This window comes from Salmo trutta, chromosome 3 (genome assembly GCF_901001165.1).
Source record: "Salmo trutta chromosome 3, fSalTru1.1, whole genome shotgun sequence".
In the NCBI taxonomy this organism is placed as follows: Eukaryota; Metazoa; Chordata; class Actinopteri; order Salmoniformes; family Salmonidae; genus Salmo; species Salmo trutta.
In genome coordinates, this window is record NC_042959.1 from 39205396 (window position 1) to 39221094 (window position 15699).

General features: G+C 46.1%; 1 protein-coding gene across 2 annotated transcripts in view; it reads right to left on the bottom strand.

Annotated features, from left to right (window-relative positions):
- The window catches only part of LOC115175045 (AF4/FMR2 family member 2), a 170658-nt gene that overhangs the window by 79849 nt on the left and 75110 nt on the right, over nt 1-15699 (bottom strand). For both annotated transcript variants that reach the window (XM_029734199.1, XM_029734189.1), the window contains one exon: nt 12424-12468. In XM_029734199.1, coding sequence (XP_029590059.1) covers nt 12424-12468 — 45 coding nt within the window. The remainder of the gene's footprint in view (nt 1-12423; nt 12469-15699) is intronic.

The window sequence follows — 15699 nt, forward strand, 5'->3', positions numbered from 1 at the left end:
CTGCTAATCCTCAACACTGGGGCCCTTCAGGGGTGTGTGCTTTGTCCCCTCCTGTACTCCCTGTTCACCCACAACTGCGTGGCCAAACACAACTCCAACACCATCATTAAGTTTACTGATGACACAACAGTGGTAGGCCTGATCACCGACAATGATGAGACAGCCTTTAGGGAGGAGGTCAGAGACCTGGCAATGTGGTGGCAGGACAACAACCTCACCCTCAATGCGAGCAAGACAAAGGAGCTGATCATGGACTACAGGAAAAGGCGGGCCGAACAGGCCCCCATTAACATCGAAGGGGTTATAGTGGAGCGGGTCGAGAGTTTCTTGGTGCCCACATCACTAACGAACTATCATGGTCCAAACACACCAAGACAATCGCGAAGAGGGCACGACAACACCTTTTCCCCCTCAGCAGACTGAAAATATTTCGTATGGGTCCCCAGATTCTCAAAAAGTTATACAGCTGCACCATCGAGAGCATCCTGACCGGTTGCATCACCGCCTGGTATGGCAACTGCTCTGCATCTGACCGTAAGGTACTACAGGGGGTAGTGCATACAGCCCAGTACATCATTGAGGCCAAACCTCCTGCCATCCAGGACCTATATACTAGGCGGTGTCAGAAGAAAGGCCAAAAAATTGTCAAAGACTCCAGTCTCTGCTACCGCACGGCAAGCGGTACCGGAGCGCCACGTCTAGGAACAAAAGGCCACCCCCATTTGTTTTTTTACACTGTTGCTACTCGATGTTTAATATCTATGCATAGTCATTTCACCCCTACCTACATGTACAAATTGCCTCGACTAACCTGTACGCCCGTGCATTGACTCGGTACAGGTACCAGCTGTATATGATCACTCGGCTATGCATGCCTCTCCCTAATGTCAATATGCCTTGTCCATTGCTGTTTTGGCTAGTGATTATTGTCTTATTTCACTGTAGATCCTCCAGCCCTGCTCAATATGCCTCAACTAACCCTCTTGTCCCACCCCCCACACATGCGGTGACCTCACCTGGTTTAATTGATGTCTCTAGAGACAATACCTCTCTCATCGTCACTCAATGCCTAGGTTTACCTCAACTGTATTCACATTCTACCATTCCTTTGTCTGTACATTATGCATTGAATCTATTCAACCGCGCCCAGAAACCTGCTCCTTTTACTCTCTGTCCCGAACGTACTAGACGACCAGTTCTTATAGCCCTTAGCCGTGCCCTTATCCTACTCCTCCTCTGCTCCTCTGGTGATGTAGAGGTTAATCCAGGCCCTGCAGTGCCTAGCTCCACTCCCATTCCCCAGGCCCTCTCATTTGTTGACTTCTGTAACTGTAAAAGCCTTGGTTTCATGCATGTTAACATTAGAAGCCTCCTCCCTAAGTTTGATTTATTCACTGCTTTAGCACACTCTGCTAACCCAGATGTCCTAGCTGTGTCTGAATCCTGGCTTAGGAAGGCCACCAAAAACCCAGAAATGTCCATCCCTAACTATAACATTTTCCGACAAGATAAAACTGCCAAAGGGGGCGGAGTTGCAATCTACTGCAGAGATAGCCTGCAAAGTTCTGTCTTACTATCCAGGTCTGTGCCCAAACAATTTGAGATTTACTTTTGTGAATTGATTGCCCCCCATCTATCTTCAGACCTCGTGCTGTTAGGTGACCTAAACTGGGACATGCTTAACACCCCAGCCATCCTACAATCTAAGCTTGATGCCCTCAATCTCACACAAATTATCAATGAACCTACCAGGTACAACCCCAAATCCTATCATCATATCAGTGATTCTCTCGTTAACACAGGTGTGAGTGTTGACGAAGACAAGGCTGGAGATCACTCTGTCATGCTGATTGAGTTCGAATAACAGACTGGAAGCTTCAAAAGGAGGGTGGTGCTTAGAATCATTGTTCTTCCTCTGTCAACCATGGTTACCTGCAAGGAAACACGTGCCGTCATCATTGCTTTGCACAAAAAGGGCTTTTCAGGCAAGGATATTGCTGCCAGTTAGATTGCACGTAAATCATCCATTTATCGGATCATCAAGAACTTCAAGGAGAGTGGTTCAATTGTTGTGAAGAAGGCTTCAGGGCGCCCAAGAAAGTCCAGTAAGCGTCAGGACCATCTCCTAAAGTTGATTCAGCTGCGGGATTGGGGCACCACCAGTACAGAGCTTGCTCAGGAATGGCAGCAGGCAGCTTTGAGTGCATCTGCACGCACAGTGAGGCAAATACTTTTGGAGGATGGCCTGGTGTCAAGAAGGGCAGAAAAGAAGCCACTTCTCTCCAGGAAAAATATCAGGGACAGACTAATATTCTGCAGAAGGTACAGGGATTGGACTGCTGAGGACTGGGATAAAGTCATTTTCTCTGATGAATCCCCTCTCCGATTGTTTGGGGCATCCGGAAAAATGTTTGTCCGGAGAAGACAAGGTGAGCGCTACCATCAGTCCTGTGTCATGCCAACAGTAAAGCATGCTGAGACCATTCATGTGTGGGGTTGCTTCTTAGCCAAGGGAGTGGGCTCACTCACAATTTTGCCTAAGAACACAGCCATGAATAAAGAATGGTACCAACACATCCTCCGAGAGCAACTTCTCCCAACCATCCAGGAACAGTTTGGTGACAAACAATGCCTTTTCCAGCATGATGGAGCACCTTGCCATAAGGCAAAAGTGTTAACTAAGTGGCTCGGGGAACAAAACATCGATATTTTGGGTCCATGGCCAGGAAACTCCCCAGACCTTAATCCCATTGAGAACTTGTGGTCAATCCTCAAGAGGCGGGTGGACAAACAAAAACCTACAAATTCTGACAAACTCCAAGCATTGATTATGCAATAATGGGCTGCCGTCAGTCAGGGTGTGGCCCAGAAGTTAATTGACAGCATGCCAGGGCGGATTGCAGAGTTCTTGAAAAAGAAGGGTCAACACTGCAAATATTGACCCCATGCACTCTTATGAAATGCTTGTAATTATACTTCAGTATTCCGTAGTAACATCTGACAAAAATATCTAAAGACACTGAAGCAGCAAACTTTGTGAAAATCTATATTTGTGTCATTCTCAAAACTTTTGGCCACGACTGTATGTGCGGTACCCATCAATTGCATTTTGGAACAGTTGCGCGTAGGCCTACCACCGTGTGCACATTGCTGTGCCTAAAATGTGAAGAAATAATATTTTATCAACATTTTAAGATTAACATTCTGATCTGATCAGTCCATTCTGATCAGCCTTATTAATTGGTATGGTGTATACCTCCACTACACTACTTTGATACACATTGTGGGGATTAAGAAGTGAATATACGCAATGCCCACTGCGTATACTCTCCACTACACTGTGTGTGTGTGACAGAAGCAGAGAGAGATACGTAGGTTGTGAGCTTGCAGAGGGTGTCGTCTTTCAGTGAGCATATGAGTGAGTATGCCCAAGATCACAGCTTGACACACACACTGCATGCATACTGTACACACACACACACAAAGTTGAGCTTTCTCCTAATTTATTAAATACAGTCCATACACTCTGTCTCACACAACACTTAAAGGAACATGATTGCACAATCTGATTTAGGTCTGTTTTGAACTTAGGAGGGTTAAATGAAAATAAACACCTCTTTCTTTACCCATCAGACTGAACTTTATCCCGAATATAGATACTCACATTTCAGAGTTGCACAATGTGTCAATTAAATATTATGATCTAGAGTATCAAATTAAAACTGTGTACTTGGATATCCCTACGAAGATCAAGACAACATAAGCAAAAAGCTAATTGGAGTCAGGAGTCAGCTAACCTCATCAACAAGATGAGATTAGAGATGTTGGTTAGAGCTGCCTTGACCGATAAAAAAAACACTCACAAAATTTGAGTTTGCTATTCACAACAAGCACTGCCTGACGTGAACCATGCCTCGAACAAAAGATCTCAGAAGACCTAAGATTAAGAATTGTTGACTTGCATAAAGCTTGAAAGGGTTACAAAAGTATCTCTAAAAGCCTTGATGTTCATCAGTTCACGGCAAGACTGTAACGGCTGTCGTCTGAAGAAGTGGACCAAGGTGCAGCGGAGTTAGTGTTCATTATTCGAATTTAATATCAACAACATGAACACTATACAAAACAAGAAAAGTGAGCAAACCGACAGCAAACAGTCCTGTCTGGAACAAAATACTGACAGAAACAATTACCCACAAACCCAAAGGAAAAAACATGCTCCTTATGTGTGACTCCCAATCAGCAGCAACGAGCTTCAGCTGTGCCTGATTGGGAGCCACACTCACGGCCCAAAACAAAGAAATACAAAAACATAGAAAAAGGAACATAGAACGCCCACCCAATGTAACACCCTGGCCTAACCAAAATAAAGAACAAAAACCCCTCTCTATGGCCAGGGCGTTACAGTACCCCCCCCCAAAGGTGCGGACTCCGGCCGCAAAACCTGACTCTGAAGGGGAGGGTCCGGGTGGGCCCTCTTACGGCGGCGGCTCAGGTGCGGGACGTGGCCTCTGCTCCACCCTTGACGTCGCCCTCTTCGGTGGCGCACCTGGCCGCGCCGAAGGTCTGGTGGGCGACACTGACTGCGCCCGGCTGGCGGCCGGCGATGGTTGCGCCCGGCTGGCGGGCGGCGATGGTTGCGCCCGGCTGGCGGGCGGCGATGGTTGCGCCCGGCTGGCGGGCGGCGATGGTTGCGCCCGGCTGGCGGGCGGCGATGGTTGCGCCTGGCGACCCTGGCTGCTCTGACGGCACTGACCCAGGATTCACCAGGCTGGGGAAACATGACAGAGGCCTGTCCCTAGGCGTAGGCACCGGACTCACCGGGCTGGCGGGCGTCCCTGGCCACTCCGGCAGTTCAGGGCAGTCTGGCCACTCGGGCAGTTCAGGGCAGTCTGGCCACTCGGGCAGGTCAGGGCAGTCTGGCCACTCGGGCAGGTCAGGGCAGTCTGGCCACTCCGGCAGGTCAGGGCAGTCTGGCCACTCCGGCAGGTCAGGGCAGTCTGGCCACTCCGGCAGGTCAGGGCAGTCTGGCCACTCCGGCAGGTCAGGGCAGTCTGGCCACTCCGGCAGGTCAGGGCAGTCTGGCCACTCCGGCAGGTCAGGGCAGTCTGGCCACTCCGGCAGGTCAGGGCAGTCTGGCCACTCCGGCAGGTCAGGGCAGTCTGGCCACTCCGGCAGGTCAGGGCAGTCTGGCCACTCCGGCAGGTCAGGGCAGTCTGGCCACTCCGGCAGTTCAGCGCAGTCTGGCCACTCCGGCAGTTCAGCGCAGTCTGGCCACTCCGGCAGTTCAGCGCAGTCTGGCCACTCCGGCAGTTCAGCGCAGTCTGGCCACTCCGGCAGTTCAGCGCAGTCTGACCTCTCTGGCGACTGTTGACTGGCGGGCAGCTCTGACGACTGTTGACTGGCGGGCAGCTCTGACGACTGTTGACTGGCGGGCAGCTCTGACGACTGTTGACTGGCGGGCAGCTCTGACGACTGTTGACTGGCGGGCAGCTCTGACGACTGTTGACTGGCGGGCAGCTCTGACGACTGTTGACTGGCGGGCAGCTCTGACGACTGTTGACTGGCGGGCAGCTCTGACGACTGTTGACTGGCAGGGCTGGGGACACGCACCTTGGGCTTGGTGCGGGGAGCAGGGACGGGCCGGACAGGACTGTGGACACGCACCTTGGGCCTGGTGCGGGGAGCAGGGACGGACCGGACAGGACTGGGAACATGCACTGTGGACTTGGTGCGGGGAGCAGGGACGGGCCAGACAGGACTGTGAACACGCACTGGTGAACTGAAGCGTGGAGCCGGTTTTGCCACTCGTCCTGGCTGGATGCCCTTCCTAGCACGGCATGTGCTGGGCATGTCCACCGGACGCACCGGGCTGTGCGGACGCACTGGCGACACAGCGCGCAACTCCGCATACCAAGGCTCCTCCAGATCATCCATCTGCAGGTCCTCAATCAACTGCCTCATCATCTTCCTCTCTTCCTCTGCCGTTATCCCCCACGAGAGCAGTGGTCTGGGCTCCTCCTCTGCCTTTCCGGACCACCCCATTAGCCCCCCCAAAAAAATTTCTTGGGGGTGTCTTCCGGGCTTCCTCGACCGACGCCAGCGACCCCGTCTGCTGGCCGGCGTCTCCTCCATTGACCGGACCTCCCTCTTCCGCTGCTTGGTCCCTTGGTGGTGGGTAATTCTGTAACGGCTGTCGTCTGAAGAAGTGGACCAAGGTGCAGCGGAGTTAGTGTTCATTATTCGAATTTAATATCAACAACATGAACACTATACAAAACAAGAAAAGTGAGCAAACCGACAGCAAACAGTCCTGTCTGGAACAAAATACTGACAGAAACAATTACCCACAAACCCAAAGGAAAAAACATGCTCCTTATGTGTGACTCCCAATCAGCAGCAACGAGCTTCAGCTGTGCCTGATTGGGAGCCACACTCACGGCCCAAAACAAAGAAATACAAAAACATAGAAAAAGGAACATAGAACGCCCACCCAATGTAACACCCTGGCCTAACCAAAATAAAGAACAAAAACCCCTCTCTATGGCCAGGGCGTTACAAAGACAGATGGAGAAGGTTCAGCACTGTTGCTACTCTCCCTAGGAGTGGCAATCCTGCAAATATGACCGCAAGAGCACAGTGCAGAATGCTCAATGAGGTTAAGAATAATCCTATAGTGTCAGCTAAAGACTTACACAAATCTCTGGAACATGGTAACATCTCTGTTGACGAGTCTACGATACGTAAAACACTAAACAAGAATGGTGTTCATGGGAGGACATCACGGAAGAAGCCACTGCTGTCCAAAAAAAACATTGCTGCACTTCTGAAGTTTGCAAAAGTGCACCTGGATGTTACACAGCACTACTGGCAAAATATTCTGTGGACAGATGAAACTACAGTGGAGTTGTTTGGAAGGAACACACAACACTGTGTGTGGAGAAAAAAAGGCACAGCACACCAACATCAAAACCTCATCCCAACTATAAAGTATTGTGGAGGGAGCTTCATGGTTTGGGGCTGCTTTGCTGTCTCAGGGCCTGGACAGCTTGCTATCATCGACAGAAATATGAATTCCCAAGTTTATCAAGACATTTTGCAGGAGAATGTTAGGCTATCTGTCCACCAATTGAAGCTCCACAGAAGTTGGATGATGCAACAGGACAACGACCCAAAACACAGAAGTAAATCAACAACAGAATGGCTTCAACAGAAGAAAATACGCCTTCTGGCGTGGCCCAGTCAGAGTCCTGACCTCAACCCGATTGAGATGCTGTGGCATGACTTGAAGAGAGCAGTTCACACCAGACGTCCCAAGAATATTGCTGAACTGAAACAGTTTTGTAGAGGAATGGTCCAAAATTCCTCCTGATCGTTGTGCAGGTCAGATCCGCAACTACAGAAAACGTTTGGTTGAGGTTATTGCTGCCAAAGGAGGGTCAACCAGTTATTAAATCCAAGGGTTCACATACCTTTTCCACCCTGCACTGTGAATGTTTACACAGTGTGTTCAATATAGACATGAAAACGTATAATTGTTTGTGTGTTATCAGTTTAAGCAGATGGTGTTTGTCTATTGTTGTGACCTAGATGAAGATCAGATCAAATTGTATGACCAATTTATGCAGTAATCCAGGTATTTCCAAAGGGTTCGCATACTTTTTCTTGCCATTGTATGTCCAATCCCAATCTGAGTCTGGGTTACTGTTATTGTCCTGTGGTGTTATACAGTCTGTGGTGCAGCCCACAGTACAGAATGCACTTGTCTCTCATGTCATGTGGTTTAACAGATCAACTTATCCTATTAATGCACTCAGACAGACCCATAACACACACTGTTGAACTGTCAGCCACAGAGATAAAGATGCATATGGACAACATCTCTCTATCTAATCCTTTTCATTTATATCACTCATCTCTCTATCCCTCTATCACTCCATCCCAAATTCCCCAGAGTAACACAGTGACCCTGTTGAGTTCATTACATGTTTTAACTACATCTCAATAAGATGAGGAAAGGAAAGTCTGTGTGTGTAGAGAGCCAAGTTTGTGGATCAGGTCATTTATTGAGGTCTGTTGTTTATAATGCCTCTGGTTTATAGAGTTAATTTCCTTCTAAATGTTGGCTTGGCCTCCTCCTCCTCTCTCTCTATGGAGCGAGTGACATCAGCCGGGTCACCTCCCGGGCTGCCGAGAGGAGAGCGGGTGGAGAGCAGGGGGGGTCGGAGGGTGGAGGTAGACAGATGAGGTGCTAGGAATATGATCCTGCCACCTCGGCGATAATGTTATATATGAAGCATTACCTTTCAGATGGCCGTGCATTGTGCTATCAGGGTGGAAAGTTACCGCAGGTTATGATGAATCTGCAGCTTTCCTGTTCATCAGCAACGATGAAGGAGAACACATGCTTGCTATTTATAATATACCACACAGATGCACACAAGCACACACCACGTGCACAGTGCAGATAGGCGAGGGAGCCGAAAGCTCACTTTTTAATCAGTTTGGATAATTTTTCTAAGCATACACCATCTGTTTACCTGGGGTCTTTGATAATGTTTTCATGTGCTAAATATTTGAAATGTTTGTCATTTCTTTCAGGAAAATGATTGGCTGTTAAATCATTAATACCATTGCAAAAAAATATATACTTTACTTCTCCACAGAGATAAATCACTATGGGGTTATACTGTTTTGGCAATCTTTCACAAGTACCCACAGTTGAGGGGGAAAAAATTATCATGGGATATTGACATCCTCAGTTGATATCAGAGCTTAGTGTACAAACTCCTGGCCATTGAATAATCTGATCCATTGCCATTGGTCACAGAGGGTCACAAAGGCTGTCACAACAACAGAGGTTTGAAAGGCAATAGGGCTGAGAGGCCCACCCAGAATAGGCTTCCACTCCCCCTTGTTATGTTCTGTCTGAGAAGAGAGAGAGAAGAGAGAAAAAGCGAGAGAGAGAGAGAGAGAGAGAGAGAGGAGATAGAGAGAGAAGAAAAAGAGCGAGTGAGAGAGAGAGGAGAGAGTTAGAAAAGAGAGTAAGAGAAAGAGAGAGACAGAGAGAGAGAGACAGAGAGAGCATGCGGGCATCAGCCGACACATAGTGGCAGACTGTCACGCAGGGAGAAGTACCTGTCATTATTCATGCTGGGCCTGGTGTGTGTGTGTGTGTGTGTGTGTGTGTGTGTGTGTGTGTGTGTGTGTGTGTGTGTGTGTGTGTGTGTGTGTGTGTGATGCCATCATGCTAGCAGGACATGCTGTCTAAATAAGCCATCCACAGTGTGGAAACAACAATGGCCACCTCGTGTGCTTTTTAATGAATGCATCCATCCCTCTGGCTTTTGTTGTAGAATTTTTTTAAACTCATACATCAAGTGTAATACATGGAAGAACAGGTCTGGAGCCCTTCTACTGGAAAAAAACATGCAATGCTATCCTTATGAATGTAGTGAATAAATGCAGTATATTGAATGATATGTACATTACAAAAGTTGTATTATTATAATAAAAAATAAATTTCAACGTAATAATTACATTATGTTTGTAAACTTGACATTTGCCTTTCTAATCCTATTCAATTCGAAATGAAAATATTGGATAACTGAAATAGATTTTTTTTAAATGTGTGCCTGTGTACGTCATAAATGTTCCTCTCGTTGAGGAATGTAATCATCTGTATCTGAGAGGGATGAATAATCCGTTTCTGATCTATCGGTGCTTCACCTGACGCCACGCAAGAGAATTAACTTTGAAAATCTGGGTTAGAGACTGTATGAGCAAAGAGAATATTATCCCTTTAAGATATGCACTTAAGAGATCAGGCACTTTTTAAGTGGTCCACATGATCTGGGTGCTTGTCAATAGCAGAGGATTGGAGCTTGGTATCTCTATTTGTTCCATTAGCTCATTTTCCAAGTATGAAGAGTGTCATTCATAGGCACTTCACGTCTTAGACATTCTGATCTTTCAAAAAATGTCTCAGCTGAAATCCTGTCTTTTGACGTTCCAGCCAGTGAGTGATGAGTGAGTGAACTTAGAGAGGCTTGCTAAAGTGGCAGCAGTTCACAGTGTGAGGATTTGAAAAGGTTGCGGCGGTATTAGAATCTCCCAGGCTGCTCTGCTCCTCTCCTGTGAGTCTGAGTGACTCCTGAGTCACGGCTGTGAATCACTCCTCTCTCCATGTCTCTCTCCCTCCCTACTGTAGCCAGCAGTGTGGCATTGACGCCACATGGCAGAGTGGCTCTCTCTCTCTTACAAACTCAGCTTTGCCTCGCTGGGCCCCACCATCATGACTCACTCCACCTGATGGCCATACTGCCAGTTGCCCGGCAACTATTATTTGACATCATCACCCTCCCAGAGGGTTCCCATGTTTGACAGGTCCACATAACTCAGCCGTTCGGTCGGTGGAAGTGCGTAGTCCTCCACTGGTTACCGTGATGTCTACTGTACTGCCGTTGCCTGAGGCAGTGGAGAGGCTGCAGGGGTTCATGACTGGAGGTCAGTCGTCACGGTGATGCAGTGGCTGGGCTGGTACCAAACACACTGCATCCCCCTTAGCCATACAAGGGTATCAATGAGCGTCCCTGACTCACTGTCATAACCACTAGTGCTTGTTGACTCATAACTTGCAGTCCCCACAGATATATCCACGGGTGGGTGGGTTTAGGGTAATTAAATATTGTGTGGGTAAAGGGTGGGTGGGTGGATGAAGGGTGGGTGGGTGGGTGGCGGGGTGGATGAATAAAGAGAAAATAATACATTTTTATAAATGTATCATTCTTGTGGAATCTCTAGCTATAGGCTCCATTGAGATTTTTCTTTCATTATTTTTATCTGGCATTAGTGTGTAAGCCTAAGCTTTAGGGCCTAACTGTATGCGGGCCAAATAGTCTACAAGCCAATCGCCAAATGCTTTAGGGAGCTGGGTAGAAAAAGTTTACATTGATCCACAGAGGCAAAAAAGACAATGTCAGAGCTTAACTCAATAAGAGAAAAGCTGCGAAATTAAGAGGGAGGGACAGAAAAGTAAAGTTTGGGAAAGATGATAGCAGTGCTGGCTATGTTATGTGTGATGAGTGTGAGGAACTATACAAATTCGACAGTCCCAAGACGGGGACTTCAAACAGGCCTATGGCATGTCAAGGGAGCTGTAGCCTACTGTTCAGATGGGTTAAATGTAAACTGAAATCTGGACACTGACTGTAGGTCTATAACCTCTCAAATAGCCTTAATATTAACTCCTGCAGGATTAAGCATTACTTGCAGTAACATTATGTGAAATAATAAGTTATACAGTATTCCGTCTGTAGTGGTGCTATCTTTCTCAGCATCATAAAATCTGTTTGAATTTCAACCACATAAAATATGCATACAAGTCGAACATACAAGTCAAACTGAAATCTTATCAGAAACATGTTGGGTCGTTTTCACAACCTTCTATTTCCTTACACCTGGTCAAACTGATGTTATTTGGGAATTTTGAACAGAAAATCTTTCTAGTTTTTTGGGGGGTTCTTGCATTTTCTCCTCTAAACATATTTGCTCTGTGAAAGAAGCAGAGATGACAGAGAGAACTTTACCTATGTCAACAAGACTGAAGCATTCATTCTATCAATTTATGACATTATTCTGGTGAGCAAGGGTTTATGTAGCAACGTATAATGACAGAAGAGAAGCTGCATGCATCTAATTACAAGCAGAAACATTTGTAAAATCAGGCAAAAAGAATCCTGCATCCCCTGTTAAAAATTTGTTCTGGCGTCTCTGACTGTAGCCTACAGCACATTTTCTATATTAGCGGTGTGGGCCTCAGTTTTTAACTTTATCACATATAGTTGTGTGATTGCGGATGGGTAATTGCAATCGCGGGTGGGTGCGTGTGGACATACAGCTGACCCGCGCACCACTAATAACCGCCCCTGCACTAAAGCCCACCCAGCATCTCTATTCACTCTGGTCTGTCACTTTGTGACCTGTATGTCACTCTGGAGCCAATCAGCACCTGCTACAAAGGTCAAAGTTCACCGAAAAGGCAGCCTATATGTTTGCATCTAAAAAGGCAATTCCTTTTTCAGTTCATATGGTCCCAGCGCACGTTACATTCAAATTCTGTACAGGCTATTAAGCACAGAATTGATTTCTAAACAAAAGACTGCGTCTCTGCGTGCAAGAAGGTCAAAGCGCTTTTCACACAGAGGATCTAAATTTGCCTGGTTGCATTCACCCTTGATAAATTTGATCAGATTTGTATTGGAATACAAGGGCCCATTATAGTAAGCTCACAGAGGCTTTTCTCTTTTCTCTCTTACTGGGAGCCCCAGTCTCTGGATGGAAAAGTGGCTTTGTGTGCAAACAGTAGCTGAGGCGTAACCAGGTGTAATTAACGGAGGCCAGAGAAAGGAAGTGAATCTCACTTACCCGTAGAATCTCTTCCACACAGCTGGAGTCACTGGACAGGCTGACCTGCACACACACACACACACACACACACACACACACACACACACACAGAAGAAAAATACCTGTTAGGGAGAGGAAGAAAAGACAACAAAAGATAGTTTCAAAGTAGCCAAAAGGTTCTGAGAGCACTTCTGATGTAAAGGGTGAACTGAAGTCCATCTCAACAAAGAATAACAGATAAAATTTAAAAAAAAACTCAGAATATTTGATATTTTCATCCGCTAAACACATATCCATATTGAGTGGTATTTATTATTCACAGACAGAGAGGACAAATAGGCCTATCTATTCTCAGTCAGAGAGATGACTGCTAGGGGATGACATCACTTTTAATGGCTCACAAAGGGTCTTAGGTAATCACACAGTACCAGCGAGCCAACAGCTCACCCCCTCAACCCAGACACACAGCAGACTTGGAGCAGACCAGCACTGCCCCAGACTGGGTCAGATAAATCCTAGGCCTGGAATGGGCCAGGATTGTATTTTATTTTTATTTGAGAAAACAATACCTCATCTTTTCATCGCATACAGAACGGAGATGCCTGATGCACTCGCAGTAATTGTAATAATGTCAGTATTACAAGTGGAACAAATGACAAGCTATGGTAATGCCATGAGATCACCATGCAGTCATTGCCAAAGACAGGCTGAACTGATAAAATATTCAAATTCAATATGCCACCTGGCTCTATACAGTATATAGATCATGTTGGCAAACATGCTAATTGCAGCTCAACAGATAATTACGGAATCTAAGTATAACCTAATACCTCATCACAAACTGATAGAGAGAGTGAGGATTATATTGGATATGGCCAGTTCATAGCAAATTTGACCATAGCAGTGAATCTTCAGTAATGCTGTGTGTGTGTGTGTGTGTGTGTGTGTGTATGTGTGTAGGTGTGTGTGTGTAGGCTAAAATACATACTGTAGTTGATCTCTGGGCTGACTGATGAGATCATGCCACCCACAGAGCCACATGGGACCCTGGATGACTGGCTGGCCCTCACACAGTCTCTTCTGCTCTGGTAGTGGCATCAGCCCACCCCGTGCATGACTGGGGGCATCTTGGCACTGGAAAGGTCAGTGAGTCCGAAGAGAGGGTTAGGGGCGTTGGGTAGGGAGGAGGCGTGGGGTGAGGAGTATTGGAGGGAGCAGAGCTGGGCTTTATCCACCTCAGGCTGCAGGGAGCTGGGTAGCTACACACAGTAGCATCCCCAAGATGCTCCTTATGCCATGGCTGACCTGTCATGTTCCTCCAGCCTCCTTCTACACTACCATCCTCTGACTCTGTTTGACACAATGGTGTGATATGTGCTGCAAAGCTGCTAAACTACATGCAAAGCCTCAGTGGCAATGAGGAAATAAATAAAGATAAAATATACTCAGTAAGATTTTGTAGTTGTAAATGATTGTGATTTAATGAATATGCATCTTTGCAAAGTACCAGCTCCTATTGAATTCTGAGTATCAACAGAACTGAAACCATGACAGAAAGCAATTATAACACACAAAATGGTAGAACGCGTTGTTTAACTATTACATCAAAAAGTGAATTAGTAAAACAAAATCTATATTTAACCAGTATTCCTCTCCAGAGATATTAGTGTTTGACTGTTTGTGTCTGTGTATTTATGAATGAGCCATGCTATACAGTGCCAGTCCACAGCGGAGGGTGTCTGAAGTCATCCTAATTCATCCCAGATCCCACAAGGGGGATTGGAGTCTGTAGGAGCTTTGTAAACAAGCCTCACAGACAGACAAACTTCCTGTTAGCTCAACGAACAGCACATAATATCCTGTTCCCATAGAAACCAACCAAGTGACTCTAATCAGATGGGTTCTCTACCATTGTCCTGGCTCTGTCTAATATCACTCCATGGTACAGAAGTACAGGGGCACAACTTATTCCAGCCACACCGGGTCCATATGACCGTCACCTGTGGTGAACCCCATTTAGATTCCAGGCGTGACTCTCGGAGGTGCTCTATGTCTGCCTTGTTCCTCTGCCTCGGGAATGAACACCAAATGTCAAAGATATAAAGAGGAATCCCAGTTCAGTGACAAACAGTTTAGACCCACTGAGAGGTTTGGGCTTGTCGGGATCAAGTCAGATGTGACAGATATCTGGGTTTGTATTGCAGATATTGAAGTTATTGTCATGGTTATGATCCTGGAGCTAATGGAAGTCAGTTGAGGTAAAACAAAGAGCATCAGAGGCAGTGCAGCCGACTGGTTGACAAATTGTGACATTTCAGATAGCATTTGACAAATGTGATTGAACAGACAATGCATTTCCAATGGGTTGAAGAGTGTGTTTACAGACGCAATAAAGCACGTTAATTTCTCATATTCCCCAAAGTTATTTTGCAAAATGGCTTGAACAGAATTATCCAGCTGAGATCTTATTTCCTAACTCAGGCAGGGTTCTCTGTGTACCTGCCGTTCCAGTCAGATTGAATGGACTTACAAATCATTTCTCTGCGATAGGCAATTTCCCCATGTGAATAAAAGTTTTGCAAGATGCCCGTGTTCCAGAATAGCGTGGTTCCACGGGTAATGTAAAATAAAAATGAGATACGCTCTTCAGATGTAATTCTCTACAGTTCCATGTTAAAAATCATTTGTGTGGACAGTGTATGGACTGTAAAGTGTATGCAGGAGTCTGAAATCGTGAGGGATCGAAAAACACCGAAAATCCAATACTGAATATTGAGCAGCTCAGTGTTACAACCGGTTACAACTCACAAGTTTTAATCACACTAAAGCAGTTAATTGTATCTTCACAGTGATGAATTTAACATGCTTGGTGTTTTTCTCACACGGAGATCACTGGAAGTGTCATTAATCTCTCTCCAAGTAATTTTTTTGGCAAGACACGGGTAAATGGGAAAAAAAGGGAAAAAAGGATAGAACATTTTTTTGTCAGTCACCTCATTCTGCAAACTGCAGAATGCTTTCAGGGAAAAATAAGACCAATTGCTTTGAATGATGTGCAGATCCAGGGAATATTGTAGAGGCAATTACTGGGGCAGAAATATGTTTTCTTTGAAATAGCTGTTGAGAAAAGCGTCTGTGCATCAACAACAGATAAGATGTATTAGCCTCATTTTTAAAAACGCAGTATCAAAGTTGCACAAGGCTCTGATGCTCTCGCAACCACTCAAATTGTGCTTAAAAAGTGGAAGAGCAGCTCCAGGAAAAAAATAGGTAGATTTGAACATGAGACGATAA